Source organism: Bison bison, unplaced genomic scaffold (genome assembly GCF_000754665.1).
Source record: "Bison bison bison isolate TAMUID 2011002044 unplaced genomic scaffold, Bison_UMD1.0 scf7180017864456, whole genome shotgun sequence".
Lineage (NCBI taxonomy): Eukaryota > Metazoa > Chordata > Mammalia > Artiodactyla > Bovidae > Bison > Bison bison.
Window position 1 is genome coordinate 13179089 of NW_011495018.1, and position 16390 is coordinate 13195478.

The following is a 16390-nucleotide window of genomic DNA, read 5'->3' on the forward strand; positions in this document are numbered from 1 at the left end:
GGGTCTTGCACTTTTCTCAGTCATTCTGATTGGAAGAATGCTCAGGAATTGTGCTGGCTGCCTTGAGACCCGTCTCTCTCAGCTTCCAGTGGCACCCTGTGTGGGAGGTGCAGTTTGTGACTAAGAGCTCGGATGGTGACCTTTGGCTGTTTTTCTCTGAATCCTGACTCTGCCCCTTAGTAACCGTGTTACCTTGAGCATTGTTATTACCTTTGCCGTGCCTGTTTCCTCTTCCGTAATGTTCAGGGATTAAGTGGGGTAGCGTGTAACGTGCTCTCCAAGGTACCTGGTATCATGGTTAAAGTCCAGTGATCCCAGTTGTGGCTTGACCAGTGCCATTACTTCCTGCCCTTGCTTCTCTGTAAAGGGCATACTTTACTTTTCCTCTTTTCACACTCATTAAAGGGTTTGTATTATAATTCTCAGTTTACACCCCTCCCCCAGAACTACATCTCTCCCGCAAATGAAGCTCCAGGTCTGCAGAGCCCCCTCTCTCAATTAAACAGGAAGATCAATATTAGGGTACCCTCCCTTGAAGAGAATTCATGTCAGGGGTTCTGCAGTAAAGTGGTACTTACTTCCTGTACAGTGTCAGGAATTAAATGGCGTTTTTAAGAAAGTTACTCCTCTACTCCCCTTCCTCTCTTTGACCCTCCCTCCCAGACAAGCAGGACACCTCCTGAATTTTGCAGATAAGTTGAATTCACTTCTTAAATACAAAATGGGTCAAGTTGTAGGCTAAAATGGACTTAGCTTTGTAACTCCAGAGAAACACATCTTGGAAAGATGTATTGTGGAAGATGTAATAATACTTGTTTTTAAATGCCTTCAGAAGAGCTTCAAGTGTTGTTATATGACTTCTCCTTGAAAGATATAAAATTCTAGAGCCGGGATTTCCACAGTTTGTATTGTCTTACACTGACAAGGCAGCTAGTTAATCAGTTTTAATAGATCTTTGTTCTATGGGTTTTGTTTTGTTTTTGTCTTGATAAACTTTTTCACTGTTAACTGTATCTGCCCTTTCTTAGGTATTCTCACTCCAAAAGACAACAAAAGGAGTTTTAAAAAGAGAAAAGGAATGATAAAGAAAAAAACTCAGATCACTGCCAAATGCCTTAGTGATTTCTGTAGTTTTATCACTTTATAAACGTTGGTTTGCTTTTCTGGCTTATCTGTGGGAAGCTAGTCCATAGCAGAAATTGAAGGACAGTTTTAAGTTTCACTAATTTACTTACTCCGTATTTATCCTGACTTCAAAGTAAATTTTTGTGACGTTATTGAAGAGACAGTAGTGATCCCTTGAAATATATTTGAGTACTGTGAATTAAAAATTCTTTAAAATTTGGGAATACCACAAGATAAAAAAATAAGCTTTTATTAAACTTAAAAACCTCAGAATGTTAACGTAAAGCATTTTATTAGTTTAAAACATTTTTTAAACTATGAATTTAAACACGTTTTTATCGGTCTAAAGGTACTTTAAAATCTCCTGCTGCCACCTTAATAGTCCTGATTTTGAAAAATAATTTTTTTTGAATTGTGAAGTTTAAATTTGTGTAAGACCTTTTCAGTATGAGCATGTCTATTTATTTTTACACCTGATTTAAAAAACCTTTTCCTTAACCTGTCAACAACTCAGTTGAGCAGCCAGCCTGTATTCCTCAGTGTCTTGTCTGACACGAGGATAGCAGTGCAAGGGGAAAGGTATCACAAATCGGCGCCACAAGTCGATAAATAGAGACATTTTATTTCTCCCCAGGCTAATTCAATCCAGTTCAGTTAACTCTTTTTCCCCTCTTAAGGACAGATCAAAAAAGGCAGCTGTGAATGACTGGGTTGGTCGTGTGTTTGACACGTCAGTTTGTGAATATAAAGCCGACCACAGGGGACAGGTTCTGCCTTTGGATTTCAGACAATTGCCAGTCCCAGAGCTTTGGCCTCAAGTCCCACAGCTCTGGCCTCAGATAGCTGCCTGGGCCACGAGTGTGGGCACGCTCAGGTTACACACAGGTACAATGGCGAAGACCAGGGCTCTCTGCACTCCACGCCTCCTTCCCTTCCAGTTGTGACCATTCTTGACAATTCACAGACCATTTGCAGGTTGTCTCTGAGTTTCACTTTCATCTCATAGGCTAATGCCATTGGATTGTACATACTATTAGCTTTGTGATTTTGGTAAAATTTTTGTCCTAAATGTCTTGTTCCTTTAAAACTTTTATTACAATAAGTATAATATGAGCATTTCTATTTCTTAGTCTAATAATGCATTCCTGAGACATGTAATGAGATTTATACAGCTGTAATACTGTTTATTCTTTAAGGATGTGATGGGATCGACGTATTCCGCCAGGCTCCTCTCTCCGTGGAATTCTCCAGGCAAGAATACTGGAGTGGGTTGCCATTCTTTTCTCCAGGGGATCTTCCCAACCCAGGGATCGAATCCTGGTCTCCTGCATCGTAGGCAGACTGTTTAACATCTGAGCCACCAGGGAAACCCCTATGAAACATCTAGTAGCATTTATGAAAGATGAAATTCGTCAGAAGTGACCTGCTGCTCTGTGGATCAGCTCCAGGGGCCTCATCCCCTACATGACTACCCTTCACGGGCTCCCTCCCATCCTGCTGCCTGTGTGCTGGTCTCCTTGGTGTCCTGCAGTAGCAGACAATACAGGGCCTCCCTGTGCTCTTTCTCTGGCTTGCCAAGCCTATCTTTCATGCAGTGTTAAGTCCTACTTTTTCCTGGACTTAGATGCTCCTTGGCTAATTTGCTGCACTAGAATGCCTCCTTCCTCTAGGTGGTCCAAGAATTTAACTCAGGAGTGCTCTCTTCCCCCTGCAGGGGCACATCTCCTGTGTGCTTACTCAAAACATTGTGTGTCTCGTGCTTCAAGCCCTGTGTGTTCAGGGCTTCACCGGTGTAGCCGGTGCTCACTAAGTGGATCCATGAGCAGAAAACAGGGCTAGGCCTGTGTCACTTCCACCACTCACCTCCTGTACCACCTCCCAGAAGCTGCCTAACCTCTCTGTGACTCATTTCCTTCTTTTGAAAATGAAGATCATACCTACCTTAAGGGTTATGAAGATGAAATGAGTTAATTTTGGTTAAAGTGCTTATTATTAAACACAGTGTCTGGCACCGTATAAGCGATATGTAAATATTCATTCAATAAATTAATTTACTGAACGTGTGCTGTCTGCTAGCCACGGTGCTGAGTGTTTTACCTGGGATCATCTCATTTGATCTTCCCAAGAGTCCTACATGGGACTGTTGCATTCCTCCTGTTAGCATTCCCATTTTACAGATGAGGGAACCCAGACACACTCAAAGGCAAGTGTGTAAAGGGAAAAAGCAGGATTTGAGTTCACACCACCACCTCTCTGCCTGTAACCACTGTGGTGTGCTGTCAGCCCATCAGTTTGTCCTCGAGAGTATCACAGTCGAATGGAGAGAGCCACCGCAGAATGCATTTCTTGACCTATCAGAGAACAGCACACTGAGATAATGGGCAAGAAGAGAGAGTCCTGAGGTCCCTGATGTTGACCTCCTTGGACCAGAAACCGGGGAGGATGGGAACCACATGTGTTATCAGCTGCTCCCGAGCCACTGTGGGCCTAGGGGTACACATGATGATGTATTTTGGATTTGTTTTTGTTTTCTTCTAAGCCACATTTTTGTCAGACTTTTGAGGCTTTGCCGGTACAGGGACTCCAGTCTGGGACCACACAGAACACCATAAAGATAGTGAGGTACTGGGTATGAGAAAATGTGTCGGCCAAACTGGCCTGTAAATGGTGCATCGTTGGTATTTAAAACATGTCTCAATCTTCCCTACCATGTCACCAGGCTCTACTGAGATGCCAAATTTATCCACAGGAGTTCTAGGCAGAAGAGGTCAGCAACCAGTTCTGGTAGCTACTACCACAAACCTTTAGTCATAACAAATGAAACCTTGGATATATGAGAAACTCTCTCAAGGTGGTCATACATGCACACATGCCCTGTGGATTTACAGCTTGGGACATATACTTGTGAAAATAGATATTTTTCCGTGTGAAAATAGATATTTTTCTGTGCCCAGACTTTTCATGCATGCAGTCAAAAGTTTTCAAAGTGAATTTCTTCAAAGGATTCCAGTTACTTGCACAGATAATGAAAAAATAAATAAATAAATATATATATATATATATCTTTTACAGTGAAGTCTTTTTGTGGGGGCTTTGGGGATTAAAAACATTCCTAGGACATTAATGCTTTGTAGAGGTTCTGATGGCTAATAGTCATTAAGTGCTGGGTAAAAATTAAACTTGAATAGCAACGATGAAATATTTACTCAGCAGATGGCTTTGAAGTTTAGCTTCTTTTTGGTTGCAGTCCCCTTCCTAATGGACACGTGTTAAAGAGGAAAATGATTATAACATTCAGCTGTGATGTTTTCATCCTCTGCATGGAAGAAATCCATTTTGTTTTGGTCCATTTGGGTATTTAAATTTTGAAGACCAGCTACTTAGAAATCCATTAATGACAGAAATGGTTCACACAGCTCTGAATTCATTCTCTCCTTGATAGGAAAATGTTTAAAGGTTAATTTTTCTAACACCTATAGGAATAATTGTTTTAAAAGATGGCTTCAACTCTTTTCATTCTACATGCTTCCCACCCTAAATTTATTTAAGTCTCCTTAGTTTTATCTCAGAAGGCCTAAGGTATGTGCATGTGTATTAAATGAATAATAATATTACAAACTTTAATTTTATAAAGTAGCTGACTAGGTAAATTTGCTTATATTTAAACATGTTTAGAAACTACGTATTTAAAGATACAGTTCTTCAATTCTAGTATTAACTGAAGGGTTTTCCCTCAAAGTTTAAAAGTATAGTATGTTGCGTAAATCTTGTTTTTCTTTTACATCCTGGATTAAATGTCAGTCACCCAGGTGGTGTAGGAGTTTAGAAATTGTTGTTGCGGTGCTGGTTGAAATGTTCTGCTTTCATGTTTCCTCCCACATGGACTGTGATAAGCTTTTAACATTTATGCTTGTCTTTTATTGCTCAGTTTTCATGTGAATCCGACAAGTCATGAGGACCTCAGGAAGATTCCGGTAAGTTGTGTCGAGGGTTTGAGAATTACCAAAAACCAAGCCACACGCTGGCTGGCTGTCTGCGGCACATTCTTAAAAAGGCCTCCATCTCCGTGAATCCCTCCGTTACCTACAGATTATGGTTTAGCGTAATAATCTGCAGAGAAAGAAGAAACACAAAATATACCATAGGGTATGACTTAGGTATGATCTATGGAAGTATAAGCAAACAGTTTTAGTTAAAATTGAAGTTCATTTAGAATATACAGATTTTGTTTGCAGGCTCTTTAAATATGAATAAGAAAGCTACATGTCAAAGTCAGCATTATAATAGTTATGAAATAAGAGCATGTGGAGAAAACTAGCATTTTGTTGTTATTGTTGTGACTAAGATTGAAGGAAAAATAAAACTGCTTGTTAATATTTAACAATAGGGAAAGCTTCCTGGCAAGAGATCCATTTAACCAGGAAAGTGTGTTTGAAAGAACCTGTAGGACATTTACCTTCTAAGTCAGAATGAAACCAAATATGTTAACAGACTTGGTATCGACCTGCTAAATTAACTCGCATATTTTGCAAGGATTATTCAGATATTTTAAGTTCATTTCATTGTTATTTCAAGTTCAGTTTTCCATCTCTGTTCAGAGGTTCAGTAACATCTTCAGTCAATTCTAAATACTATATTAAACCTAGAGAATAAGTTACTTTCTAAAATATGGGCACATGTCTTGGTAGGAAACTACATTCTCACTGAGTAACAGAAATAGAGCCTTTATTCCAAGCGGCTGGTGGTTGCTGTTTGAACCATCTGTCCTTAACGTGTGTGATCCAGATGTATAATAAGAATTTTTCAAAGCAGTAACATATCACAATTTTCTGTGATGTGATAGGCCTAGAAGAAACCATAGTGTTGTGTAAACCACTCTAAACATAGTTGTCTTTAAAATGGTAGGAAACATTATAGAAGCAGAGGACTTTGTACTGTGTTTTCACTGTTTTATGTAAATGATTTGTACGTTTTGATGTTTCATAAATACTCAAGTCTTTATATTATGGCACTCTGGCAAGAAACGTCAGAATATATGAAGTCAGCCTTTGATCAGATAGTAAAATGAATTCTATCAGGCAGTTACTTAATCTCAAACAAAATGCAACATCAAAAAATCGATTGAATGTGCAGCTATTGTTTATTAAGTAACCTTAATTACAACTTCTGTGTGCTTGTAAATGTACTTTTCCAAATCTTGTAATTTATTGCTGCAAAAGCATCCTTAGAATTCTTTAAAGAAATAAAATGTGAAAATTGTTTTAGTTAAGGGATTTAAAGGTGATAAAAGAATCCTTGATGTGTGATTATTTTTCTCTGGAATACTAACTATTCTAAATGACAGTTAAAGGATTACTAGGTGTTGTTAATTTACTGCAAGATACAATTAAGAGGAGAAAGCTCATCCTCCTACTGATCGTTGTTGAAAAAAAGTATTTGAACAAGTTTTATGTTGAAGATTATAAGATGTTTGAAGTAATTTACATTAAGTTCTCCAATAATAGCCATGCACTAAGTTATATTTTTTCCCCCTTCTGGACGTAGTATTTTGTAATTAAGTTTGTATGTCTTACATGCTGGTGCCAACACCTGTCTGTGAAAGCGCAGTGTTTAAACAGGAGCAGTAGCCAGTTGAAAGGGCAGTGTGAGCTCTTTAAGGCCTAATTAAGAACTGAAAGGGAGATGAAGGGAGTAGGACAAAAGATGTGAAAGTAGCTGAGATGATATTCCCAGAGCAAAGTTCCTCATTAGAACAATAATGAGATGATCAGAGAATGCCAAGCCTTCATCTTATCTCTCTCTCTCTCCTCTAGTTGCTTCGGATGTCAGTTAGTACCCCACCAATATTTGGTTACCAGGACAACCTTTCTTTAAATCTTCAGTTATTTTGAGTCTTGATAATTTGCTTTTGTTGAAATTTAAATATTGTAAAAAATATACATTTCCTAGTTTAAGAGGCTAGACTATGAGTAAAGTAAAAATAGATCACTAGTAATTCTCAAAGTCGTTTGCACAACAGTTATTTAAAATTCCAGTTAAAAAGCTTCATGTAGTAATTCTTTTCTCTCACCCAATACCTATTTTCTTATATCTGCGTATGGAAATTTTTAACAGAGGTAAGGTAGTAATAAAAAAGATTGGTTATGAAAGAGGAATAGAGGAGAAAAATTTACATTAAATTTCAATATAAGAAGACATCTTAAAAACATATGTGCCATCTATATGGAGTGCTAGAGGAAAAATATTGAGTACTTAGGAGGCCTGTGTTAAGTTATTTGAGTCTTTACCAGTTTGGAGATTTCTCAATTTTAGCTTTTCCAAAAATAGTATTGAAAGTATCTTTTGAAAAAATAATTTATTTTTATATTTGCCTGAGAGTTCTTAAGCAAAATAATTTTTGAAACTAGAAAATATTTTTTATTTCCTATTGTATGCATTTATCTTTATTTTATTTGGAATTATATAAAAAACAGAAAGATAGTTGTATTTATTGAGTATATTTAGTCAATTAAGAATCTTATGCTTAAAATTAGGTTTACATGATTTTCAAATACAAGATAAATCTGGAGCTAGGCATAAAACTTTTTAATTATTTTATATTATTTTCCAGAACATAGTTTATAGTACATGTGTTTCTAAGATTTTTGTTTTTTTGGCATAGAAACTTGATAAAGAAATTTGGGGTAAAATTTTCACATAAAAGGACAAATGCAAAATTTATTGAAAAGCTCAGAAGTGTATTTCCAAGATGATTGTGAAGAGAAAAATAAGCCAGTTAGTGGATTTGTATATTTCAGATTATGGCTATAAAGTATTAAACAGTATTGTGGGATAATAACTGATTATTTTGAGAGATTAAATTTTAGATTGACTTGCATCGTGGCATGATTTAAGCTACTTATGTCAAAATAAAAGAATTTGCTGATATTTTTAATCCCCATTTTAGAGAAATGTTAAAAATTTAGCTACATTCTCTGGTAGTGCTGGTATAGTGTTAAATATAACAATATAAATTATTTTCTAAGTGTATATTATCACTTAATTAATTTGGAGAAATCAGTTCATAAATGTATAATTTGATTAAGAGAGGCTCAATCTGACACTATTAGTATGTTAAATTAAGAAAAAAGTAAAATAATCAATTGATAATGAATCTCATTTAGTTTAATTTCATTAATCCCTGCAGTTCTCAGAACTGCTATTTTTCAGTAAATGTTGTATTAGAAAAATGAAATCACATTAGTTGGACATTATTTTTTTTTTTTAAATGCAGTTCAGAAAAATCACTTTGTAGACCAGGAGATGTTAGAGTTGAAAGGGAACTTGGAGAACGTCTCATTTATGAGAGAAGGAAAAGTGAGACCTATGTGGGTTTCTGTCTCAAATTTGTACAGAATTACTTTGGTTAAAGTAAGAGAGTAGCTTATTTTCAATTAATGTTTTAAATATACTTACCTCTACAGTATTTCTTACCTTTTTTTTTTTTTCCAGAAACATGCGTAGTGTAATAAATGTCAATAAGAATGTGTTTAGAAAATTATAACTTTTATATCTCTAGACTACTTATGACCAATTAGATAAACTTATAAATATGTGTGTGTATTTACTCTAACAAAAGGTTAATTGCTTTGAAAGAGAAGAAACTACAAAGTAAACCAGCATATCTCCAGAATTGTCCTTTAGTTGTAGTAAAACAATATTTTGAAATGTTTGGGGGACAAAAATAGTACAACTCATAAAGTTGTATCTGTACCAGTTTCTAATGGTAAAATACATTGTTTTTAATATGTTTAACAGAATTTAAACTTACTTCCTTTTAGCATCCTTTCTATTCTGTTAATCTAGTAGAGACTCTTACTAACTTGTGTCTGTACTATTAAGTGGGGACTTCTTAGGTGGCACAGTGTTATCCACCTGCCAATGCAGGGGACTCGAGTTTGATCCCTGGCTTGGGAAGATCCCCTGGGCTAGGAAAATGGCAACCCACTCCAGTATTCTTACCTGGAATATTCCATGGACAGAGAGCCTGGTGGGCTACAGTCCATGGGGTCACAAAGAATCAGACACAAGTGAGGATGCCTGTACCACATACTGTTAAATAACTTTGTAACTAATCATGGCCCCTCCAAATGGTCTTACCCACTGCTATACCATTTTGCTAGAATTTAGCTTTACTCATCTTTCCTCTCTTCCACAACCTTTAGTAGGCTCTGTTTCCCATAGCACTAAGTCTGGTAGCATTAGACATCCTTGATGGCCTGTTTGGAACCCACCATTTCAACCTCTGTCTGTCTCTGTGCCCTGAACTGAACCTTCTTTCCCAGCCGTACTCTGCTGATCACCTTTATTGACCCCTGGGCCTTGAGCTTTGTTTCCTCCTCTGAACAAGCAGAGCCCACTGCTTGAGATTGCCATATGCATTTGTACCTTCCAGAATCTTTGAAGGTCTAGTGCAAGCTGTGTCTTCTCTAAAACACCTTGGGGATTTTGTGGCTTGGAGAAGTTTTCAGCCCAGAATATGTTTTGCTTTTATCCTAGCTAGAGAAGGGAGTGTGCTTGGCCAACACAAACATGCTGGCGCCTGTGCTCCTGCCTTTGGTGCAGCACACTCCCAGGGCTGGGGAGAAGGGGATGAAAAGTCACACTTTGACTTTACTGATGAAGACTCTTGGATGCATAGCAAATTAAAATAGATCCTAAAAAATGAATACAAATTTAGTTTCTAGGACCAAAAAAAAAAAAAGACCTATCTATATTTATCAGTCCTGGTTCTCAGTCCTCTACTGAATAGATTAGATACTGTTAGTCCTTAAGAGCAAGGTCCATTTCCTCAGGACTTTAGTGTATTTTCTTTAAAGCCAAAAGGAAATGTTTGGAAAGAAAGTGATGAACACCAATTCCAGTCATTGAATGTAGTGATAGAAGTATATATAAAATGCCATAAAGATTGCTACTTTACATTTTGCATAATGAAAAATCTCAGTATTACACACTTTAAATAGATGATGATACAGTGCTTTTTGGATGAAATTCCTGAGAAATACTTTCTATTAATATTAGGATGCTTTATAATAAACATTAATCAGTGCCTTTTTGGCTTATGTTTTACCTTTGTGTTAAAAGAATTTTCACCAACAGAATAAGATTAAACAAAATAAGTGAAGTGGCAGACAGTGCAGATATACTAATCTTGTTAGCATGATAGGGGTGGAACTCTGAGTTTCCTGACAACCAGGGCAAAAAGGGAAATAAATTATACAGGTTTTAGTACTGGGAGGAGAAAAATAAACTAGTTTCTCAGAGGAGGAAAAGGTCTATTTGCCTATAAGTTAAAATAGTAGTTATCCCATGGAGCTTCTTGCAAGGGTTGCCCATGGATTTATTATTATATACTATTATTACATAATAATATCATTATATAATAGTATATAGTAGTTCTGAACACCAGCCACATTTCATAACCAATATCTGAAGCAGAGTTGATAATGCTGTTTCTTATAACCATCTTCAATAAAGAGGCAAAGGCATAACATTAAACTCTAGTTGGGTGGAAGCAATTCCATGAGAACTAAATGTCCAAAGGTCTAGTTTTCAATAGCTTCTTATATTTCCTACAGTTGATTCCTACAGATCTTTTGGTTTCGTCTTCTTAAATTATATTTATTATAGAACATTTTATTTGTTAATCTAATCTTAAATTATATGGTCATTTATTAACACTAGGATATTTGTACACAGTGTAAAAAATGGTTTTAGAAGAATTTAGAGTTGTAATCAAGGCGTGGGTACATCTGCTCTAGTCCTTTCCTGAGAACTGGCTGCTAATAAGTCGCTTCGGTCATGTCCGACTCTGTGCGACCCCATAGACGGCAGCGCACCAGGCTCCCCCGTCCCTGGGGTTCTCCAGGCAAGAACACTGGAGTGGGTTGCCATTTCCTTCCCCAGTGTATGAAAGTGAAAAGTGAAAGTGAAGTTGCTCAGTCGTGTCTGACTCTTCGAGACCCCATGGACTGCAACCTACCAGGCTCCTCCGTCCATGGGATTTCCCAGTCAAGAGTCCTGGAGTGGGTACCGTTGCCTTCTCCGGAGAACTGGCTAGACACGCTGTGAACTGTCACACGGGTTCTTGCCAAGGATAGGGACGAGGGTTTGAAAAAAGTTGAAGTTCAAAATAGTTCATCATCTGCCCCTGATACTCTATTGAAGTGACCGTCTTCATCCTGTTCTAGGAGAGCAACCCCTTTGACGCCACTGCAGGCTATCGCAGTCTGACCTACGAGGAGGTACTGCAGGAGCTGGTGAAACACAAGGAGCTCCTGAGGAGGAAGGACTCGCACATCCGGGAGCTGGAGGACTACATCGACAACCTCCTGGTCAGGGTGATGGAGGAGACGCCCAGTATTCTCAGAGTGCCCTACGAGCCGTCCAGGAAAGCTGGCAAATTCTCCAATACTTAACAAGCCAGTGGTACTGCATTTATAATCGGGGGCGGGGGCGGGAGGAGGGAAGGAGAAAGGAAGGAAGAAAGAGGACGAAAAATAGAAAAGCTTGGTACTGAAAAAGAGACCACGCTATCAGGTTTCATTATGTACTCTCCTTCATTGTGAAAAATGATTTCACCTGTAAATATTAGCAGGGACTATCAAGAGTGACCTTTGAAGTGAGCTCAATAATTTAAACCTTTAAAGTGAAAATGGGCCAGATTCTCGTGAATAAGCCGTTCCTTAGGATTCACTTAGGTGCTGGTGCTGGCCCACTAATCTCTCTTAGACCTAGAAGTATCTTCAGAAGTACATGACGTATTCCTCAGGAACAGGTTTCTCGTAAAGCAAAATTGAAACTGTGGTTGGTTTCTCAGAAGTCAATTTATAGACATTTAGCTGCAGGAGTACTGATCATTATAAACACTACTAAAAAAAAAAGGTTTCATATTTTATATACACATATGTGTACATGAATATCTAGATGTTCATGTATCTTTGTATGTAAAATACGTGCATATACCTCATATATACGTGTGTTTTTAGAACATTTAAAAACAACTGGTTGCCTCTAAAATTATAGGATACCAATTAGGGTTTCTTAATCTGGAAATATATGTGTGCTCTGTCGATGCAAAACAAATCAGCATTGCTATTAATACTCTAAATGGTTTGTTATAGAGAAGCTGCTTCAAATCACTCTTGACTATATGAACCTTGGTTTCAAAATAAGCTGCTACTATATATTATTCTACCATCAGATCCTTTCTCTTTTTCCAAAGTAATGACCCAAAGTCCCTTTTTAAAGAATGATGTATTTTAGGAAACTTCATTAACTTCACAACAGCATGAGTTTTTTTAATTAGTTTTTTGTCTTAATATCTGAGCTTTGTTTAAGCCTTAAGCAGAAGATAAGCAAATGTGATTTGTTTTGTTGAGATTTTGAATGTCTTTAAAATACTATCAAAGGAAATATTAGGAAGTTATATCTGAAGATAATTTGGGGGGGAGTAGGTGATCATTCTGATGCCTGATAACCCAGAGCAATGAGCAAATTCTAGGAATGATGAATTAGGCTTAGTTTCAAGTTACATAAATAATGGAACAGATGGTTGCATTTGGGTTCTGAACCACAGTAAGATTTACTAAAGGAGGGGTGAGTTCTTAGAACAGATCTTTACTAGGATGACAATTTATACTGTTCCACATACTTAAAACCCTTTAAAAATAAATCAGTTTCACAAAACTGTATGTCAACTTTTTTTAAAGTCTGCTCCCCCAAAATGTTGACCGCTTTCATGAATTTTCTTTATATATTTGTACAAAATTAGTCTTTAAAGTGAAAAACAGTGATATAAAAATTTTACTAATCATCTGCTGCTCATTTTTTAACTTTAAAAGTCTGAAATACATACTGTGTAATACTGAAATCTGTTTCTTCTAAAGGAAATTTACAATGAAAAGTTCACCTGTATACGGAGACATGTATTCCCCAATCTTTTACCAAATACATTTTTGTCTAATATTTGTCTCTACTAAGACTTCATTGAGAGTTAAATAACAAAGCACATGTAATTGTTGCTCAGTTTTAATATTTTGAATCAGATAATACTTGGCCAGGTTTATATTCATAAGCTAAAATTCCTTATTATTTGTATTTTTCTGAATTGCTTTAGTTTTCCTATGAGAGCACAAATTTTGAAATTCTGAAAAAAAAAATCCCAAATGTTAATACAAAAAATAATTTTTAATAGGAAAAAGAGAAGGAAAAATAGCTCTTTCCAACTTTTTCCTTCACTTCTAAATTTCTGTAGTAAACCTCACGGTCTGGTGTAAAATTTTATTTTCTCATTTGAGGTCTTAGTAGTTCTTATTTTTTAACATGGTGCCATTTTTAGTTAACATTTGTTAAATGTTGCACAATTCTTAGTTATAGTATAATTGAGGCTCTTCTTACACTTTTAAAAGTATTAGAATCCATGTGTTTTCAGTATTATGACATTATCTGCAGATATTTTAATATGCTTTGGCCAAATTTACTTTCTATAGAACAACCCACGATACCAATGTTGTACTGGGGATATGTTTTATGTAAACAAAGCTCATGAAAAAGTATGATTCAGGGACTACTATTTTTTTAATGAGGAAATTCATTTTTAAGGAGAGAATCTTGGCCTGTGTGAAAACTGTTAAGGATTAGACTTATCCTTGGTGAATGATTTGGCTATAACTGCAATATTTTTATCTTTTTTTCTGAGACAAGAACTGTATTGAAAACTGAATCTGCATTTATCACTGCCTGAAATATTCTTTTCTGATGTTTATGAACTTTCTTTCATTCATGACCTAGAGTCAGACTTACTCTGTATTTTCATAATCAATTCGTCAATATAATGAACTAAAAACGAAAAGTAAAAATGAGTTCCTGAGTAAACATGCCAGTGTTTCCTGTGTTTGTGAGTGGAAGTGCAAGTGGAGTAGTATTAATTTCTAGCATTGTAGAAAAAAGGCCAAAAGATCACATTGGTTAATTTTTCCAAACTGTAACTTTTAAGTATTAAAATGGTATGTTTTTTTAGTAACTTAGACATGGAAATAAAACATATATACTCATTAATGCACAGCACAATAGACTTATAGACAGAGATTACTTCTGCTTTTATGCTTAAAAAAGGCATGCTCAAAAATATTCCACAAAAAAGAGGATTCTTTTTTTAATTGCAGTGTTTGTAATAGTCTCAAACCTGTCTTAAGCTAACACAGTTCTGTTAATGTAATTAAAAATGCCTCTGCTAATATTTTTTAAATAGTGTAGTTATACAACCAGCTCCCCTCCAAATTCTAAAGTTCAGCTTCAAAGTATTGAACATACACTCCTACCACTTAGGCTTCAAGTTCATTTATTGAATACCAGGGAGTAAATCTTAGAATTGTATATAAAATAATGTGTCCCCCATTCACAACTCAATTTTAAGTATTGCTTTTTGCTGCTGTATTCTGCATCGAGCCTAGTTCTGCCATCCTCCCATGAATGTCGTGTTATCCATAGATTATACATAACTATGTCTGTTGCTTTTAACAGCAAATGAAGATTTTGTTGTAATTTTCCAGCTGTGAAAATGTTGCCCTGTATTTAAAGGGGTTTCATGAATGGAAACCTAAAGTAAAACTCAGCTCGTTAGTCACAGACTTGCTTTCTTCTCATCCTTCACCAACTCCTCCACCCTCGTAAGAGTGCTTGTTCTTCAGCAAAGAGAGCTCAAAAAAAAAAAAAAAGAAAAAAATTGCTGCCTTTAATATATCTATTAATTGTTACCCTAGAGCTTTTATTTTCTTCTGTAGCTTTTTAGAAAAAGCAGCCTACCCTGGATTTGCAAAACAAGGTGAAACTTTGTGATGTCTGTGTGCTCATATGTCTTATAGATACGGTTGGTGTCCCTCGCGTGTGTAAGTGAAATTCGAAGCATGCTCATTTCCTCGATCTCTTTGAAGTGAAAGGAGAAGGATCGCAGTGCTGCTGGCTCATGATTGTAGATGGAAGGGTCTGTCAGCCCACACCGAAAGCCCCCATTTTCACAGATTTATAACTTTAATAATCCAGATGCACTCATTGGAAGTATTTAATATGCAATAGATAGCACCTTAACTAATTAATCTGCATATGAAGGGTTTTCTGATGTATTTAATAAGAAGTGTAGAAGCTCTTCAAGCATTAAACTAGAGTTGACATTTTATTTCATTTATTTTCCATGTCAAAAAATCCACTCTTATAATGGAACTGAAGTCTGTAACAAATGATACATTGGGCTTATAATCTTAACTCTTCTAGGTGGTTTGTATTTTGAGGTACAAAAAAATGCTGCAGATCTAGAAATGTATATATTTAGCAGGTATTTGAAAGATACTAGCATTATTTATAACTGAGGAGTATTACAATTACTAAGGAAAATGCTCTAATAACTTGTATACATTTTTGCAGGTACAAACTGAAAAGTATGTAAACATTACATAATGTGACAGTTGTGTAATTTATGTAATCTGATGCATGAATCAGAATTTTTATATAATATATGATTACTGGTTTATTATAGTTGATTAAAAGTGTTTAATCTTGATCTGGTTGTCATAATTTCTTATTGTAGATAGAACAGCATGAATATGCATTTGTCCATGAGACCTCCTTGTCTTCTAAAAATGCAGTACTTGGATGTCTTATCATTTGATGTGTCGCAGCAAGGATTCTATAATACCTGCAGACTCGTTTCACTATGAAAATGGTTTTGGAAAGTCATTGAGAGAGTGGCTTATACCTCAGCGTGGACACTGTTCAGCAGCCCTTCATAGATAAATACATCATCCCCTCACAGGGACAGAACTTAACAATTTGGTGGAAAATTACATCTTGAGTGTTTGTATAGAATCTGAGACCTGTACGGAGTGCCTTCTCTTTATGCATTATCTCATTATTCTTCACAACAGCCTTCTAAGGTAAGGACTGTACAAGCTTTCAGAGGAAATCGAAGATGATTAACAATATCTACTTCTGGAACGCAACAGTAGACTACAGTTGGCCGTCCCGTAGCATTTCTCACCACTGTTTTTAGTCTAGGTTCTGGTAAAGACCACTAACTCCTGCCCACTTCCAGCCTTCTCAGCCTGCAGTGCAGGTATACGACACCTGTCCATCCCAGGCAGCAGGAATGCCATCCAAGGGCAGCGGGAATCGAAGGGCGTGGGATGATGCTGGGTGTGGCAGTATGTTGAGTGGCTGGATTCTAGGGGGG

At 36.5% G+C, this 16390-nt stretch overlaps 1 protein-coding gene across 2 annotated transcripts in view; it reads left to right on the plus strand.

Moving 5' to 3' along the window:
• RAB11FIP2 (RAB11 family interacting protein 2 (class I)) overlaps nucleotides 1-15721 on the plus strand; it is a 43689-nt gene extending 27968 nt beyond the window's left edge. Inside the window, exons 4-6 of one of the 2 annotated variants that reach the window (XM_010859275.1) lie at nucleotides 5054-5099; nucleotides 11355-11592; nucleotides 15030-15721. In XM_010859275.1, coding sequence (XP_010857577.1) covers nucleotides 5054-5099; nucleotides 11355-11582 — 274 coding nt within the window. In that variant the 3' untranslated portion in view covers nucleotides 11583-11592; nucleotides 15030-15721. Of the gene's footprint in view, nucleotides 1-5053; nucleotides 5100-11354 lie in introns of both variants that reach the window. The other variant, XM_010859274.1, reaches the window with a different exon arrangement.
• Nucleotides 15722-16390: the final 669 nt, after the last annotated feature.